The following is a 13,515-nucleotide window of genomic DNA, read 5'->3' as shown; positions in this document are numbered from 1 at the left end:
ACAGACTGAATCACATCACCTTTGGTATCTGCCTCTTTTGTGTTTTGTAACATGACTTTGTTTGTAAATCTGTAGCACGAGTGGCCTTGGTGAAGTGCCGGGACCTTCACTGGGCCATGATGGCCCATAAGGACCAAAAAGACACAAACCTGTCCTCCATACGGATGCTCATAGTAGCGGATGGAGCCAATCCCTGTGAGTCACATCTCACTTTAGATGCTAATTATCCAGTATCCATTACCTACACCAGTATAATTAACTGTCTGCTTCTTCATCAGGGTCTGTGTCCTCATGTGATGCCTTCTTGAATGTGTTTCAATCTCACGGCTTGAAGCCAGAAGTCATCTGCCCATGTGCCACTTCGCCCGAGGCGCTTACTGTCGCCATCCGCAGGTAGTCAACCCAGATGATTTAGGATGTTTTAATTGTAATAGAGCAGCCTTGTAAAACGCTGTATTTTGTCCCAGACCTGGAGCGCGTGGAGCTCCTCTTCCCGCGCGTGCCATCCTGTCGATGGGAGGGCTCAGCCATGGCGTCATCAGAGTCAACACAGAGGACAAGAACTCTGCCCTGACTGTGCAGGACGTGGGGCATATCATGCCTGGAGGTCAGTACAACATTTACTTATAAAATAATGTATGCTTTTAGCAGCTGTTTGTGAACATATACACTGTGTTGTGTCCTGCAGCTCTTATGTGCATAGTAAAGCCTGATGGGCCTCCACAGTTGTGTAAAACGGATGAAATTGGAGAAATTGTGATCAACTCTCGCGCTGGAGGCACCATGTACTATGGTCTGCCCGGGGTCACTAAGAACACTTTTGAGGTTTGTTTAAAACTAGTTTAAGCATTTTACAAAATGTCAGTGATCTTTATTGACTGTGTCCACAGTTTAATCCTCTTGCTTTACTCACAGGTGATCCCAGTGAACCAGGCTGGGACCCCGATAGGAGAGGTGCCCTTCACTCGCACTGGTCTGCTGGGCTTTGTTGGACCTGTAAGAAAAACATATGGAGGTTTATGATTCACAGGTGCTACAGTAGCTGATGTTTATGTTTTTGATCTTTCAGGGAAGTCTTGTGTTTGTTGTGGGAAAGACAGAAGGGCTGCTATCGGTGAGCAAGAGACGGCACAATGCAGACGACCTGGTGGCCACTGCTCTGGCTGTAGAGCCTGTTAAAACAGTTTACAGGGGAAGGTGAATATTTATGGTTAATTATATCATTAAGTATTCATAACATATGCGAACATCACCTTAATGAGGTGCATTCTGTGCAGGATCGCCGTGTTCTCTGTGACGGTGTTTTATGATGAGAGAATAGTGATTGTAGCGGAGCAGAGACCGGATGCCAGTGAAGAGGACAGTTTCCAGTGGATGAGTCGAGTTTTACAGGTGAAGAATCCTTAGAAACTTTGAAACTAAAAGTGTTGACGACTTTGTGAAGTAGCACATTTTCCTCCTCAGGCCATCGACAGCATCCATCAGGTGGGCCTGTACTGCCTTGCACTTGTCCCTGCCAATACTCTGCCAAAGACCCCTCTGGGAGGCATCCACATCTGTGAGACCAAGCAGAGCTTTCTGGATGGAAATCTTCATCCATGTAACATCCTCATGTGCCCACACACCTGTGTCACCAACCTGCCCAAGCCCCGTCAGAAACAGCCTGGTAAAAAGTGACTTTTATTCAACCACAAATGAAGTTTGTCCATTGTGACACCTCAGTGATGATGCATCCATGTTTGTGCAGTGGACGTTGGCCCTGCCTCGATGCTTGTGGGGAACCTGGTGGCAGGGAAGCGCATTGCTCAGGCCACGGGCCGAGAGTTAGGCGTGTTGGACGACCAGGACTTGATACGAAAGGTACTGCTCTTGTGCCACTTGTTATGTTGCACTGTTTCTGAACATAATTAAAATATTAAATAACATATTTCTTTCATATCTTACAGCAGTTATATACTTTCACACAACTACTACTAAACTATTTGTGAATGTTAGACCATTTACTGATTGGTAGATTGGTGGTAATCTTGTATTCTGTCTGATTTGGGCTGTAGCTCAGTATGTGGCCCACAATGATGGTAAGGCTCTGGCCGTACTCTCTGCTTCTCTTCTGTCTAATGTGATTTAGCAGCTGTGTTTTTTGTGTTTTTGAGAGCAGCACTATAAGATATGTTTTTGTTCAATTCTTAGTTTGAACGTGCTATATTTGATTAGCCATATTTGATATAAGAGTAGCTGGTGTAGTGCTGCTTCCACAGTCCCTGGTGCAGATGTGTAACCCTGTGCTCCGCTGCTGTCTCTGTGCCGCTCCTCGTTTGGCATGAGCTTCTGAGCAGCATGAAGCCACAGAGACTGGGCACCACCTACAGTCTGTCACTGCTCTTTGTTCATGGTGTTTATAATGTATCAATGTTATCTTTTTATGTTCGGATTCTGGAAAGGACCGTGCAGTTTCTGTACTGTACATAAGTGTATAATTTACTAATATGGCACCATCCTAGTTTTCTGTATATCAACAACAGTACACTATAGCAAGTAGGTGAATTGCACAAGTCTAATAACTTAATGTGCATGCATGTAATGCCATTGTTTATATTTGTTGGAACTATATATCTTGTATAAATCTTGACTTGTATGATTGTTTGTATAGCAATAAATGTGGAATTGGGTAGATTATTAATAAAAGTCAACATAATAGCATATTAGTATACCAGTATTTAAATATGATTCACACAGATTTTAAAGTACTTTCTTAAAAGCCCCAATGAGGCAGAGAATCTTTGTTTAAGGAGTCTGTCTCTTGTTAGTGTTTGACACTGGGTCCAATTGACCCCCTGCCAGGTGCAGATGCTCCCAGCATGATGCTGCGCTCTCAGCACTTGTGTGCTCAGAGCAAGAGGTCAACAAGTCAGAGTGTCGTGTGAAATTCTTGCCTAAAAGTTACAACTGAGATTTTGATAAAAAAGACATTTACAGTGGTAGATGGTCTCAAATGTATAGATACATTTATTTATGAATTGCATTCTTTCTGAATATATAGAGCTTTTGTATAACATTTAGTTTGCTGTTTGCAGCACCAGTTTCTGTCAGAAGCACTGCAGTGGAGAGCACAAGCTGACCCCGACCATGTTCTGTATGTGCTTCTTAATGCTAAGGTAAACTTCAATGTCTAAATAACTGAATGTATTTGTATGACCCATTCTTAACTAATTTCTCTATCAAAGAAACAATATTGAAGATGCTACTCTGTGTTTTTGTCTATAGGGGGTGGCAGTGTGCACAGCCACCTGTGCCCAGCTTCACAAGAGAGCAGAGAAGATCACAGCCACTTTATTGGAGAGAGGAGGCCTTAACACAGGAGACAATGTGGTGCTGCTATATCCCCCAGGTACAGATGCACACATACTCGCATTCACAAACAAAAATAAAAACCCAAGAATACAGCTTATTGCAAGTCCCATTTCTCCTCTTGTGTTTCTATAACTCCTGCAGGTATTGACCTGATTGCTGCCTTTTATGGGTGCCTGTACGCAGGGGTCATCCCTGTGACTGTCAGACCGCCCCATCCACAAAACCTGGCTGCTACTCTCCCCACTGTTCGCATGATCATTGATGTGAGTCACTTACACAAAGTACAGTATAAATACACCCACTTTGTCTGAAATGATGTACTTAAAAATGTCTTTGTGTTTTTACAGGTGAGCAAAGCTGCATGCATCCTCACCACTCAGCCTCTCATGAGGATCCTCAGGTCGAGGGAAGCAGCTGCCAGCGTCAACATCAAGACGTGGCCCACCATCATTGATACAGGTCTATACATAATAACATTAAAGCTACTGGTAATGGAAATTTATCATTACAGTCTGCTAAACACAGACAAAACCAAGGTCAAAACCTGAATATCCACTTTAAACCACAGGGGGTCATCAGAGTTCTTTTTTCAATTTCTGTATCTTTAGCATGTAGCAAAGAAATCTTCTGTTTCTCAGATAATTGCCTAAAACCTGTGCATTAATCACATTCTTGCCCACTTGCAGATGATCTTCCTAGGAAGAGGCCCCCAAGCATCTACAAACCGCCCACCGCCGAGATGCTCGCCTACCTGGACTTCAGCGTGTCCACCACAGGGATGCTGACTGGGGTCAAGGTACAGATTATTACATTGTTCACATACAGTCTGAAGCATGTGTGTCTGTGTGTGAATATCCTGTGATATTTTGGGTCTTGGTTTAACAGATGTCCCATGCGGCGATCAGTACTCTTTGCCGCTCTATTAAGTTGCAGTGTGAGCTCTACTCCTCTCGCCAAATAGCCATCTGCCTCGACCCGTACTGTGGCCTTGGCTTTGTTTTATGGTGCCTCTCCAGGTAACACTCACTAATATTCAGGACTGCATTACATATGGTCTATTTTTAGGTTCATACTTTTTGTAATTAATTGTTTTATATTTTCATGCTTTCTTTCAGCGTTTACTCAGGTCACCAGTCCATCCTTATCCCTCCTCTGGAGCTGGAGAGTTCGCTGCCTTTGTGGCTGAGCACTTTGAGTCAATACAAGATCAGAGACACGTTCTGCTCCTACTCTGTCATGGAGCTCTGTACAAAAGGACTGGGCACACAAACCGAGATACTGAAGGTTAAACAAACCAGCTGCTAACATAGTCAATGTTGCAAATAAAACTACAAAATATGGTTTTCATGATTCATGGTTTTCGCAAAAGATTTGGGTTTGTTTCTGCTACACCAGATCATCTTTTGTTTGTGTACATTTTGGCAAATTGAGAAATTAGGGGCCAAAGTGTTTATATGAATGTTTCTATTGTCCCCAGACGCGAGGAGTGAATCTGTCCTGTGTACGGAGCTGTGTGGTGATAGCAGAAGAGCGCCCCCGTCTGGGCCTCTCCATGTCTTTCTCAAAACTCTTCAAAGACTTGGGCCTTTCATCTCGGGCTGTGAGCACTGCCTTTGGATCCAGAGTCAACCTGGCAATATGCCTACAGGTCAGTATTAGAAGGACTGGTTTAGAATTAAAGTCCTTACTGGTATAAGTGGGACACCATAGTTAATCAGTTACACTTTGTGCCTAGTCTATAGGACAGCTGTTAACATAACTTCATAAATTCTGTGTTAACATTTTACAAGACTTAAATTTAGGATGATAAATGATGGTTTTCTTATTCTGCTTAGGGCACTTCTGGACCCGACCCCTCTACGGTCTATGTAGATATGAAGTCACTACGGCATGACAGGTAAGTCCTTTGCACATCACCATACATAGATGGCGACATGCTGTATTGGTCTAACACTGTGGTCTATGTATGTGTCTCCTTCAGGGTGAGACTGGTAGAGCGAGGGGCGCCACAGAGTCTTCCGCTCATGGAGTCAGGCACAGTGCGTATTGATTATTGACTTGTGGCTCATTTGTGTGACTGTAGAACTGCCCATACACAAGGAGAATGCAATAGTCAGTAGTAGGTTTGTGCTTGTAGTTAAAACTGTGCAAAATGTGTCTTACTTTAGATCCTTCCTGGAGTCAGGGTAATCATTGTGAACCCAGAGACCCGAGGCCCACTAGGAGACTCACATCTTGGAGAGGTAAGAACTTAAAACTACATTGTGTGCAATTGTAAGTTAATTCAATGTTGTAAAACACTGAATTGCTATTGTACACAAAATAAATGTTGTAACACATGCATACATTTTATTGCATAGTTGTGATGCATATTTGGCAATGTACTATCAGCTGTTGTTATTTAAAGAGATGGAAAGAGAATTTAAATTTTTTTACTTTTTTTTTTTTTTTTTTTGTTAGATCTGGGTGAATAGTGCTCACAGTGCCAGTGGTTACTACACGATCTATGGAGAAGAAAATCTACAGGCCGATCACTTCAACACCAAACTCAGCTTTGGAGATCCACAGACTGTGTGGGCCAGGACAGGATATTTAGGCTTTATCAAGAGGACCGAGCTGTTGGATGCAAGCGGAGGTGAGGTCATCGCTTACACTCTGAGCAGATGTAAAAAGGGATACCTTAAAAGATTATGTTTGATTTTTATCACTTATATGAACAGTCTTATGTACAACTTGCTTTGCAGATCGTCATGATGCCTTGTTTGTGGTGGGCTCCCTGGATGAAACATTGGAGCTCAGAGGGCTGCGATACCACCCCATAGACATTGAGACTTCAGTGTCCCGAGCACATCGCAGCATTGCAGAGAGGTGAGTAATGTCAGTGAGATGTAGATTGGGACCAAAATATCTTTAGAGATTGGTTCTAAATGTGTGCCTTGTTGCCCTCAGTGCTGTGTTTACATGGACTAACTTGCTGGTGGTGGTGGCAGAGCTTAGCGGGTCTGAGCAAGAGGCCTTGGACTTGGTGCCTCTGGTCACTAATGTAGTTTTGGAGGAGCACCACCTGATTGTAGGTGTGGTAGTCATCGTGGACCCAGGGGTCATTCCCATCAACTCCAGAGGTGAGAAGCAGCGCATGCACCTACGGGACTCTTTCCTGGCAGACCAACTGGACCCCATCTATGTGGCCTACAACATGTGAACAGCCCTCAAAGAGAGAGGCAGAAACCTGAGCCAGGCTCTGAGCACACAGGGAGGGCCTTGGACACCACACATCTGCAGAGTGGAGCAGCGAGAGTGGGCTTCCCTCCGAAAACTGTTGCTTTGACCTGCTCCGCCTCTGCAGTTCAGGTGATTTGGGATGGGAGGGGCTGACAGTACTGTCAGAGGAAAGGAATCTGTCTCCATCTGTCATCTCTCTCATTGCTCCCATTTTTATTCAAGACGTTTTAATGCATCTTAGACAACTATGATTTCATTCCTTGGTTTTAAGCCAAACCATGCACCTGTTTGTTTCCTCCATCCTTGGTTCTTCACCGGTAGGACGTCCCACTGCACCTGCTGAGGGGACCAGACCTATTCCTGTTGCACTTTAAAAGCCCCTGTACCTATGTCCCATGCACCTGATGAGGACATACCCCCACAGCATCCACACAAGCCCACCCCAGCCAGGGTCAGTCCAGTCAGTATTATCACCTGCCTGATGTGCTACCCTCCCCAAAAGCGGGGGCACTTTGGCTTCATCCCGTAACAAACTGGCTACGTCCCGCAGAATGTGTCTCATACAACATGAAGAAAAACAACCGCTGAGCTCTGAGGCAAATCTTTTCTTTATGTGTGAGTAGGAGTTCGTCCGTTAGATAGCTTTTATGATTGTAATAGTGCTAATTAATTTCTTTAAAAGAAAACAGTTTCAAGATGAGAAGATGTAGTCAATGTTGTTAAGCTGTACTAATAAGAGTGCAATTAAAGGCTGTCTGAAATGTTTTTACAATTACATTAAACTATTTAACCTCAACTGAATTAAATGATCCAAATTGGTGATTACATCCACCAGGCTACTGAATGCCTGCATCTGATTATATCAGAAGAATTTACAAGAATCGTATTTGCTTTGGTTTTCTTTGGTTTTGTTTGGACGAACAACAGATTCTTCCATAAATTGGGGTTATATTGTGTTATATTGTTAAAACTATAAATAGTATGAATACTTCAGACACAGCCTTGGTCAAATAGAGGCCCAAAAGAGCAAATGATAGATCCCAAGTATGGCTTGATGTTAGCGCTAGTGCTACGCTGTGCTATGCTAAATGGCTACATTCATCAGCTGGAAAAAATACTAAAAAGCCCAGGAACACGTAAATCTGACTTTAGTTTACTAAGGGTAATGCATCATATCTTGAGCCACTAGCTTTTCCAGTATGTGATATTACTGTATCGGCATCATATGTAGATCACCAAGAGGCAGAATAGTGCCTTTATGCTGCGTCTTTGTCACATTTAGGATTAAGGACTGTTCAATTATGAAAAAATAAAGGAAACTCCACAGTCTTTTGCCTTAAACCCGTGGAGCTCCATCACTTTTACATATCTGGCTGTAACATTTGTGCAACTATACAAAACCAGCCTCTCCAAATCACATTTTAAATGGGGAGCAGGGAGTGTGTTGTTTTATTTGAACGCGCCTTTGATCATTTCATAATCTTGTTGAATGTCTGTAACACTGAAGAAGAAGAATAACTGCATTTGAAAACGAACAACAGTCAGAGCCACCTGTGTAAGAATATGGCAGAAAAAGTTGTCTCTAAAATCCTTAAAGGGGCCTATGATAAGGGTAAAGGATGTCAGCTGTATACTGTATCTTAGGTCAAAAACTGTATTATTGGTATTAATGTGTACATGGGAAAGTGTCTATGATAAACTTGACTGATAGTTTCATACTTGACAGCATTTATTTCTACAATGTTTTTTTTTTTATGTTTAACTCATTACAACAAAAAAGGTTTCACTTTGTTTAGGTTGGAGAGATGTGCACTTTTCCCAATATGGTTTTAAATGTTCTCTGGTGCAAGGTTTGTCCCCAGATTTTAAACCATTTTTATGTTAATTTCTGTTTTACATGTCGCCTCCACTGTATTTTATGTCTTTCCATCCAAAATTTGAAGTTAATATATTTTAAACAGTGTCTTTTTCTGTTAAACTGCACATCTCTCTGTTATAATTAATACAACTATTAATAAACCACTTTTCATTTTGTGACAGTTGCTGGCAATTTATGAGCCAGTATTTATTTTTATTTTTTTCTATTTTAGACAAATGTACACATAACTAAGTGAAGCTGTTTTTCTGCCATCATGTAATAATGCTTTGTTGCTACTGTTTCACTCCAATTTTAAATAAAGTTTTATAATTTCCAGTTGGCCTTAAAGCCTTTTCAATAGACATTGGTGCTATTCTTCATCCACGAAAGTGGTCATCCAATGTCCTATTCTAAGGTCTTTTTTTTTTTTTTTTTTCCATTTTTGTGACTTCTTGCTATACAGTGCACTAATTTTCTTCAATTACACTTTCAGCTGTCAAGTTGCAGAACAGTGCGCATTTGAAAGCTACAATATTATTTTAAGCACAAAATGTAATGTCCACAACGTGAGGTAATAAAATTGGGATTTTCCACGCAAAAACTCAAGGGCCCACGATGTATACCTCAAACCAAGGACTATCCGATCACTATGCATTAGTCAAGCTGCAGCGAAGACGCTCTGAACTGGTGCGAAAACATGTCTTACTTGACACTGTCACTGTCATTTGGATGTGTTTCATGTCAAATAAAAGATGCTTTGTCAAAGTTTCTTGCGTCATTTTTATATTTTGCAAGCGTTCAAATATTTGCACTGTGTGTCCACTAGGTGTCGCTCAACCCGCTTTGAATGGACAAGTAGTTTCTTCTATGATGTCACTAAAAGCTCTGTGCCAGTTTGGGATGGACTCAAATCAAAATATTAACATTTTTGAAAAACGTATGTTAGTTTTTACAGAGTGAGTAGCTAACCCCTAGTCCTTATGTGCTCCATGTGTTCGACTTGAGGTAAACATCATAAATATTTCATGGTATACACAGGAAACGGCATATTTAAATACAACTGAAAGCTTTGAATGATGCTCATCATTGATGAGGAAGCACCTCAATTATTTTCAAATAGTTGAACAATAACAATTGGAAAATGTTATTCATTTTTTTCATAATTGTTTTTCTTTTTGTCTTAGTATTTTACAACATTTAAAACTTATAATTTAAATTTACAGATTGATGGGTACTCATTTTCTAACCAAAAACAGTTGCAGTAAACTTTGAGTGAATCACCATGGCAACACCCATACCCATACAGTATTTTGGAATCTTCCCATTCTGTATTGTGATTGGTGCACCAATATGTGACATCACTTTTATCTATTTTACTGTACTGTAATGTTCAGGCTAAGGGCAGTGGGAGAGAGTAACATCACATTTTAACTTAAAGGGCTGTTGAGGAATTTTAAAACATAGCCATATGAAATGGAGAATAACATATACAGTAATGTTATATGTCCAAAATTATGTAGCAAATTTTTAAGCAACTTTAAGCACACTTTTTGTTGGTCCTGTAAAAATGCAGTGAAATACATGCTTTGTACATTGATAAACACTTTTAATTTATTATCCCATTTGTAGCAGCACTAGTCCAACACTGAGGATGACCCACACCTGACTTGTATTGAACTTTGGACTTGCTAAGCTCTCCTGTGTCACCTTTATCCAGACTGAGTACCTGCTGGTCCGTGCATACACCCCTGGCTTAAATGGGAGACCGCACTCATATCCAAAACTGGTCACTCCCAGCTGGTAGAACCTCCCCTGCTCCTCGCTGTAGCACTGTAGAGGCCCGCCGCTATCACCCTACACCACAAACACCCAAACAAACACACGTCACACAGGCATCCTAACTTAAACACTCTCCTCTGTGATGAAATGAGATCCCAAACCTGACATGTGTCCACCCCACCACTCTCCAAACCAGCACAGATCATGTTGTTAGTGATCATGCCGTGGTAAAAGTAGATCAGGTTACATGTCCGTTGGTCAATCAGCTCCACCTCTGCTTCCCGCAATCTGTTCACACGAAACCCTGCCAAAAGTCAATGTGTACAACAATGTGCTCTTAAGAATAGCAGAGAAGTTAGGATGTTATTGATTTTTGACAGTCCTTAATGTATAATGTATGTCAGCTTTATTTAATTAGTACATACCACCTATTCTACCATCTAACACATTATACAATTTGAATTTAAAAAAGAAAATTATAATGGGTGTGAGGCATTCTCTGTGATCCTTTAAACTAAAAGCTTTGGGCTGATGGACTGACTAACCTCCATAGTAGGTGCTGCCCCATCCCGAGATGAAGCAGTGGGTGAAGTTGAGTGTGACCTCTTCAGATGTGTTGTTGGGGATGCAGATGGGGTGTACGTAGTCATTGAAGTACCATGGAGTGTCCAAGCGTAGTAGAGTCATATCATTGTCTGAGGATTTTGTATCGTATTCCATGTGAATCCTGATGCTTGTGATGTAGCGAACCTGTGCATGATCACCGGGCTGAGACAGTGTTGTCAGCCCTCCCACCACAGTGAAATGTCTTCTGCTGATCTCACTGAATGGACAAACAAAAATCTATTATAGGTGCCAACAATTGCATAGAAGCATTTTGTTTTGACATATAGGTTTCAAAAAGGAGCTGAAGTGATGAAAAATAAAGACTTTATGTCTTTATATTTCAAGATGGTGGTAAGGTAATGAGCATGAGGGGCATTGATAATGAGAAAAGGACAAGATGGGAGACTCAGGGTTAGAAATTAGGATATCTTCATGTGAGATAAGATATATCTCTATATCTTAAATATATTGATCCTTCGTGATTAGAGCTTCCAGGAAAAGAATGCCTGAAGACTCCAATTTATAGATGTTATGAAATAGAACATAAAGATAGTTGTAGCGCATTAGGAGATGTTAAAATGTTTCTGAAATGGTCTTACTCACAGATATTTGATGAAGCAGTGGGCGGCGGTCAGCACCCACAGAGGGTTCAGGATGGTACCACCACAGTAGTGAATGTTGAAGAGCTGGATACTGACCTGCCAAGGCCAGGACCCTGACAGAGCCTCCTGGCCCCCCACAATCCTGGAACCAACTGGGGGGCCAACCAGGAACCGCAACCCACAGTCTAGACCACAGAAGTAAAGTTAAAAACCTTAACTGGTCAGCATGCTGCTCATGTCGTTGTTTTAATCTGACTTCACTCACCATTGCTCCCGTTGTAGGCAGCATCTAATGGCAAAATCGTTGCCGTCAAAAGAACCACAAATATGAACAATTTCATCTCGTTTTAAGCGTGTGCCGTCAGTTGAGTTTTGCATTTTTCAAACCAAATACAAACAAATGCACCTAGTTCAGAAAGTGACGTCACGCCCGCGTGCTGTACGTCAAAAGTGACAGTTGAAGACAAAAGACGAGCAGGTGCTATCTTCTGTTCTTATGTTCATTTCATTAAGCTAACTTGAGTCCAGTTGGATTGATTCCCACACATTACATAACAACAAAAGGCACGAGCAGGGGGCAGGTGGGCACATCAGGCTCTTATTTCCATATTAATTGGTGCGGCTGATGAGAGGCGAGAGCAAGCATTAGATAAAGAGGCAATTGATAAAATTAACTGTCAGCATTAAGTGTAGTGGCATTTAGGAGTAGATAACGATTTTGCATATATTGGACGGATCTTTAAATGAGTAATGATGTTATGTGTATTAACAGTCTTCTTTTCAGTGTTGGGCAGGCACCGGCCTTCACCAAAGCGAAGCCCACAGCTTGACAGCGCTACATTTGTGCACTAAACTCTCCACATATTTAGTCAACGCATAGAAAACCGTGCGCAGCTTTTCTCACGCAGTCTCCTCCTCGAAGCCCCCCTTTTTGGTCAAGAGGCGTTCACTGGGGGCTTTTACGGGCTGCAGGCCTAAATGACCTTTAGGATTTGACGAAACGCACTCGCCGACACTCCCTTACATTCTGCTGAGAGTCATCAATTATGCAGGGAAACTGCTCGCACTGAGGGGGAAGATAGCAGCAACAATATGGCGACAACCGCAGTTTCTCTCCGATCTTTTCCACATCTGCAGTCCTGCCCAGTCTTCCAGGATTCTTTGTAACGCTTACAAAGTGAGTATGCTTCATTTTATAGATTTAGATATAGTGGAGCTTATATTGCTCGGTGAGGGTTCATTTTTGTCGGTGTCGGTATCCTTGCGTAAATGTCGCAGAGGCGCACGCACAGCCCGCATCCTTTTTTGGAGCAGAATGGATAGAGCGACTGTCTGGGCTTGCTAAATACGTTCACGTTTATCCATAGGTAGAGTATGTTTATACTGAAAGCTTTTAATATTAAAATTGATTGTATTTTGTCGAATTTGATTTCAACACCCCTTAAGGGAGTGAATGTGTTGGCGATGGGCTTCAGGTAAGGTGCCATCTCAGTGGTCCTCTCTTCTCCAATAAGGTAAAATCGATTCATTTTGGTTATAGCTTGTTAAAAGACCGTGTTTTAACTCTCTAGGGGACGGGATGCTGCAAATGGGTTTTGGCCGGGGCTTTAATGCTACGCGTGAGTATTACCTGGTCATCCTCATCTACAGCTCATGTCGCCTGGATTCATATGAACGCGTTGTCATTGCTCTTTGCAGATGGTATGCGATATGTTTTATGTCATGTCTATACCGTGTGAAATACAGCTGTCTAGCATCCTGCTGTAGGCTACCAGTGCACTGATATAGTCGTATTGATTTAGCAGTCGACATGGCTTCACGGGTGTGGTGCAGATCCTTCAAGGCGACGCGCAAAACCCCAGAAAAACAGTGCAGTTCCCTTTAGTTTAAAATTACCATGCATAAACCTAACGTGTAATGTTGTATTCTAAAAAAAACAGTGCTTTTTATTTTTATTTTTTTTTTTTTAGCTGTATTTATTTCTGTCGCGTTTACCTCCGCGTGACATTCTCCACACTCAGTGCAAACCACCCACTGCAGCAGTTTGCTGTGGACTATTTGGTTGTATCGGACCACTTCTTGCGCAGTATCTCTTTG

The 13,515-nt window shown here is 41.9% G+C and overlaps 2 protein-coding genes across 3 annotated transcripts in view; one reads left to right on the top strand and one right to left on the bottom strand.

Moving 5' to 3' along the window:
• The window catches only part of dip2ba (disco-interacting protein 2 homolog Ba), a 40,061-nt gene extending 30,865 nt beyond the window's left edge, over positions 1 to 9,196 (top strand). For both annotated transcript variants that reach the window (XM_020929823.2, XM_055166473.1), the window contains 23 exons: positions 76 to 195; positions 279 to 393; positions 468 to 607; positions 689 to 825; positions 916 to 996; positions 1,070 to 1,197; positions 1,278 to 1,392; positions 1,465 to 1,666; positions 1,748 to 1,860; positions 3,075 to 3,155; positions 3,265 to 3,388; positions 3,493 to 3,614; positions 3,699 to 3,810; positions 4,038 to 4,147; positions 4,237 to 4,367; positions 4,467 to 4,635; positions 4,829 to 4,999; positions 5,187 to 5,248; positions 5,333 to 5,390; positions 5,520 to 5,594; positions 5,812 to 5,986; positions 6,096 to 6,219; positions 6,301 to 9,196. In XM_020929823.2, coding sequence (XP_020785482.1) covers positions 76 to 195; positions 279 to 393; positions 468 to 607; positions 689 to 825; positions 916 to 996; positions 1,070 to 1,197; positions 1,278 to 1,392; positions 1,465 to 1,666; positions 1,748 to 1,860; positions 3,075 to 3,155; positions 3,265 to 3,388; positions 3,493 to 3,614; positions 3,699 to 3,810; positions 4,038 to 4,147; positions 4,237 to 4,367; positions 4,467 to 4,635; positions 4,829 to 4,999; positions 5,187 to 5,248; positions 5,333 to 5,390; positions 5,520 to 5,594; positions 5,812 to 5,986; positions 6,096 to 6,219; positions 6,301 to 6,553 — 2,918 coding nt within the window. In that variant the 3' untranslated portion in view covers positions 6,554 to 9,196. The remainder of the gene's footprint in view (positions 1 to 75; positions 196 to 278; positions 394 to 467; positions 608 to 688; positions 826 to 915; positions 997 to 1,069; positions 1,198 to 1,277; positions 1,393 to 1,464; positions 1,667 to 1,747; positions 1,861 to 3,074; positions 3,156 to 3,264; positions 3,389 to 3,492; positions 3,615 to 3,698; positions 3,811 to 4,037; positions 4,148 to 4,236; positions 4,368 to 4,466; positions 4,636 to 4,828; positions 5,000 to 5,186; positions 5,249 to 5,332; positions 5,391 to 5,519; positions 5,595 to 5,811; positions 5,987 to 6,095; positions 6,220 to 6,300) is intronic.
• An 849-nt stretch (positions 9,197 to 10,045) lies between these two features.
• LOC110164970 (transmembrane protease serine 11D) lies at positions 10,046 to 11,794 on the bottom strand. Its single transcript, XM_020930116.2, has 5 exons — positions 11,684 to 11,794; positions 11,420 to 11,603; positions 10,756 to 11,033; positions 10,372 to 10,514; positions 10,046 to 10,285 (listed from the first exon to the last, which is right to left on the bottom strand). Exons 1-5 carry the CDS (start codon positions 11,757 to 11,759, stop codon positions 10,046 to 10,048), a joined length of 921 nt encoding a protein of 306 aa, XP_020785775.2. The 5' UTR covers positions 11,760 to 11,794.
• Between the last annotated feature and the right edge of the window lie 1,721 nt (positions 11,795 to 13,515).

This window comes from Boleophthalmus pectinirostris, unplaced genomic scaffold (genome assembly GCF_026225935.1).
Source record: "Boleophthalmus pectinirostris isolate CB_2022bp ecotype Guang Dong unplaced genomic scaffold, ASM2622593v1 HiC_scaffold_8, whole genome shotgun sequence".
Classification (NCBI taxonomy): domain Eukaryota; kingdom Metazoa; phylum Chordata; class Actinopteri; order Gobiiformes; family Gobiidae; genus Boleophthalmus; species Boleophthalmus pectinirostris.
The sequence above is the reverse complement of the archived record's forward strand: the minus strand, read 5'-3'. Positions and strand labels throughout refer to the sequence as shown.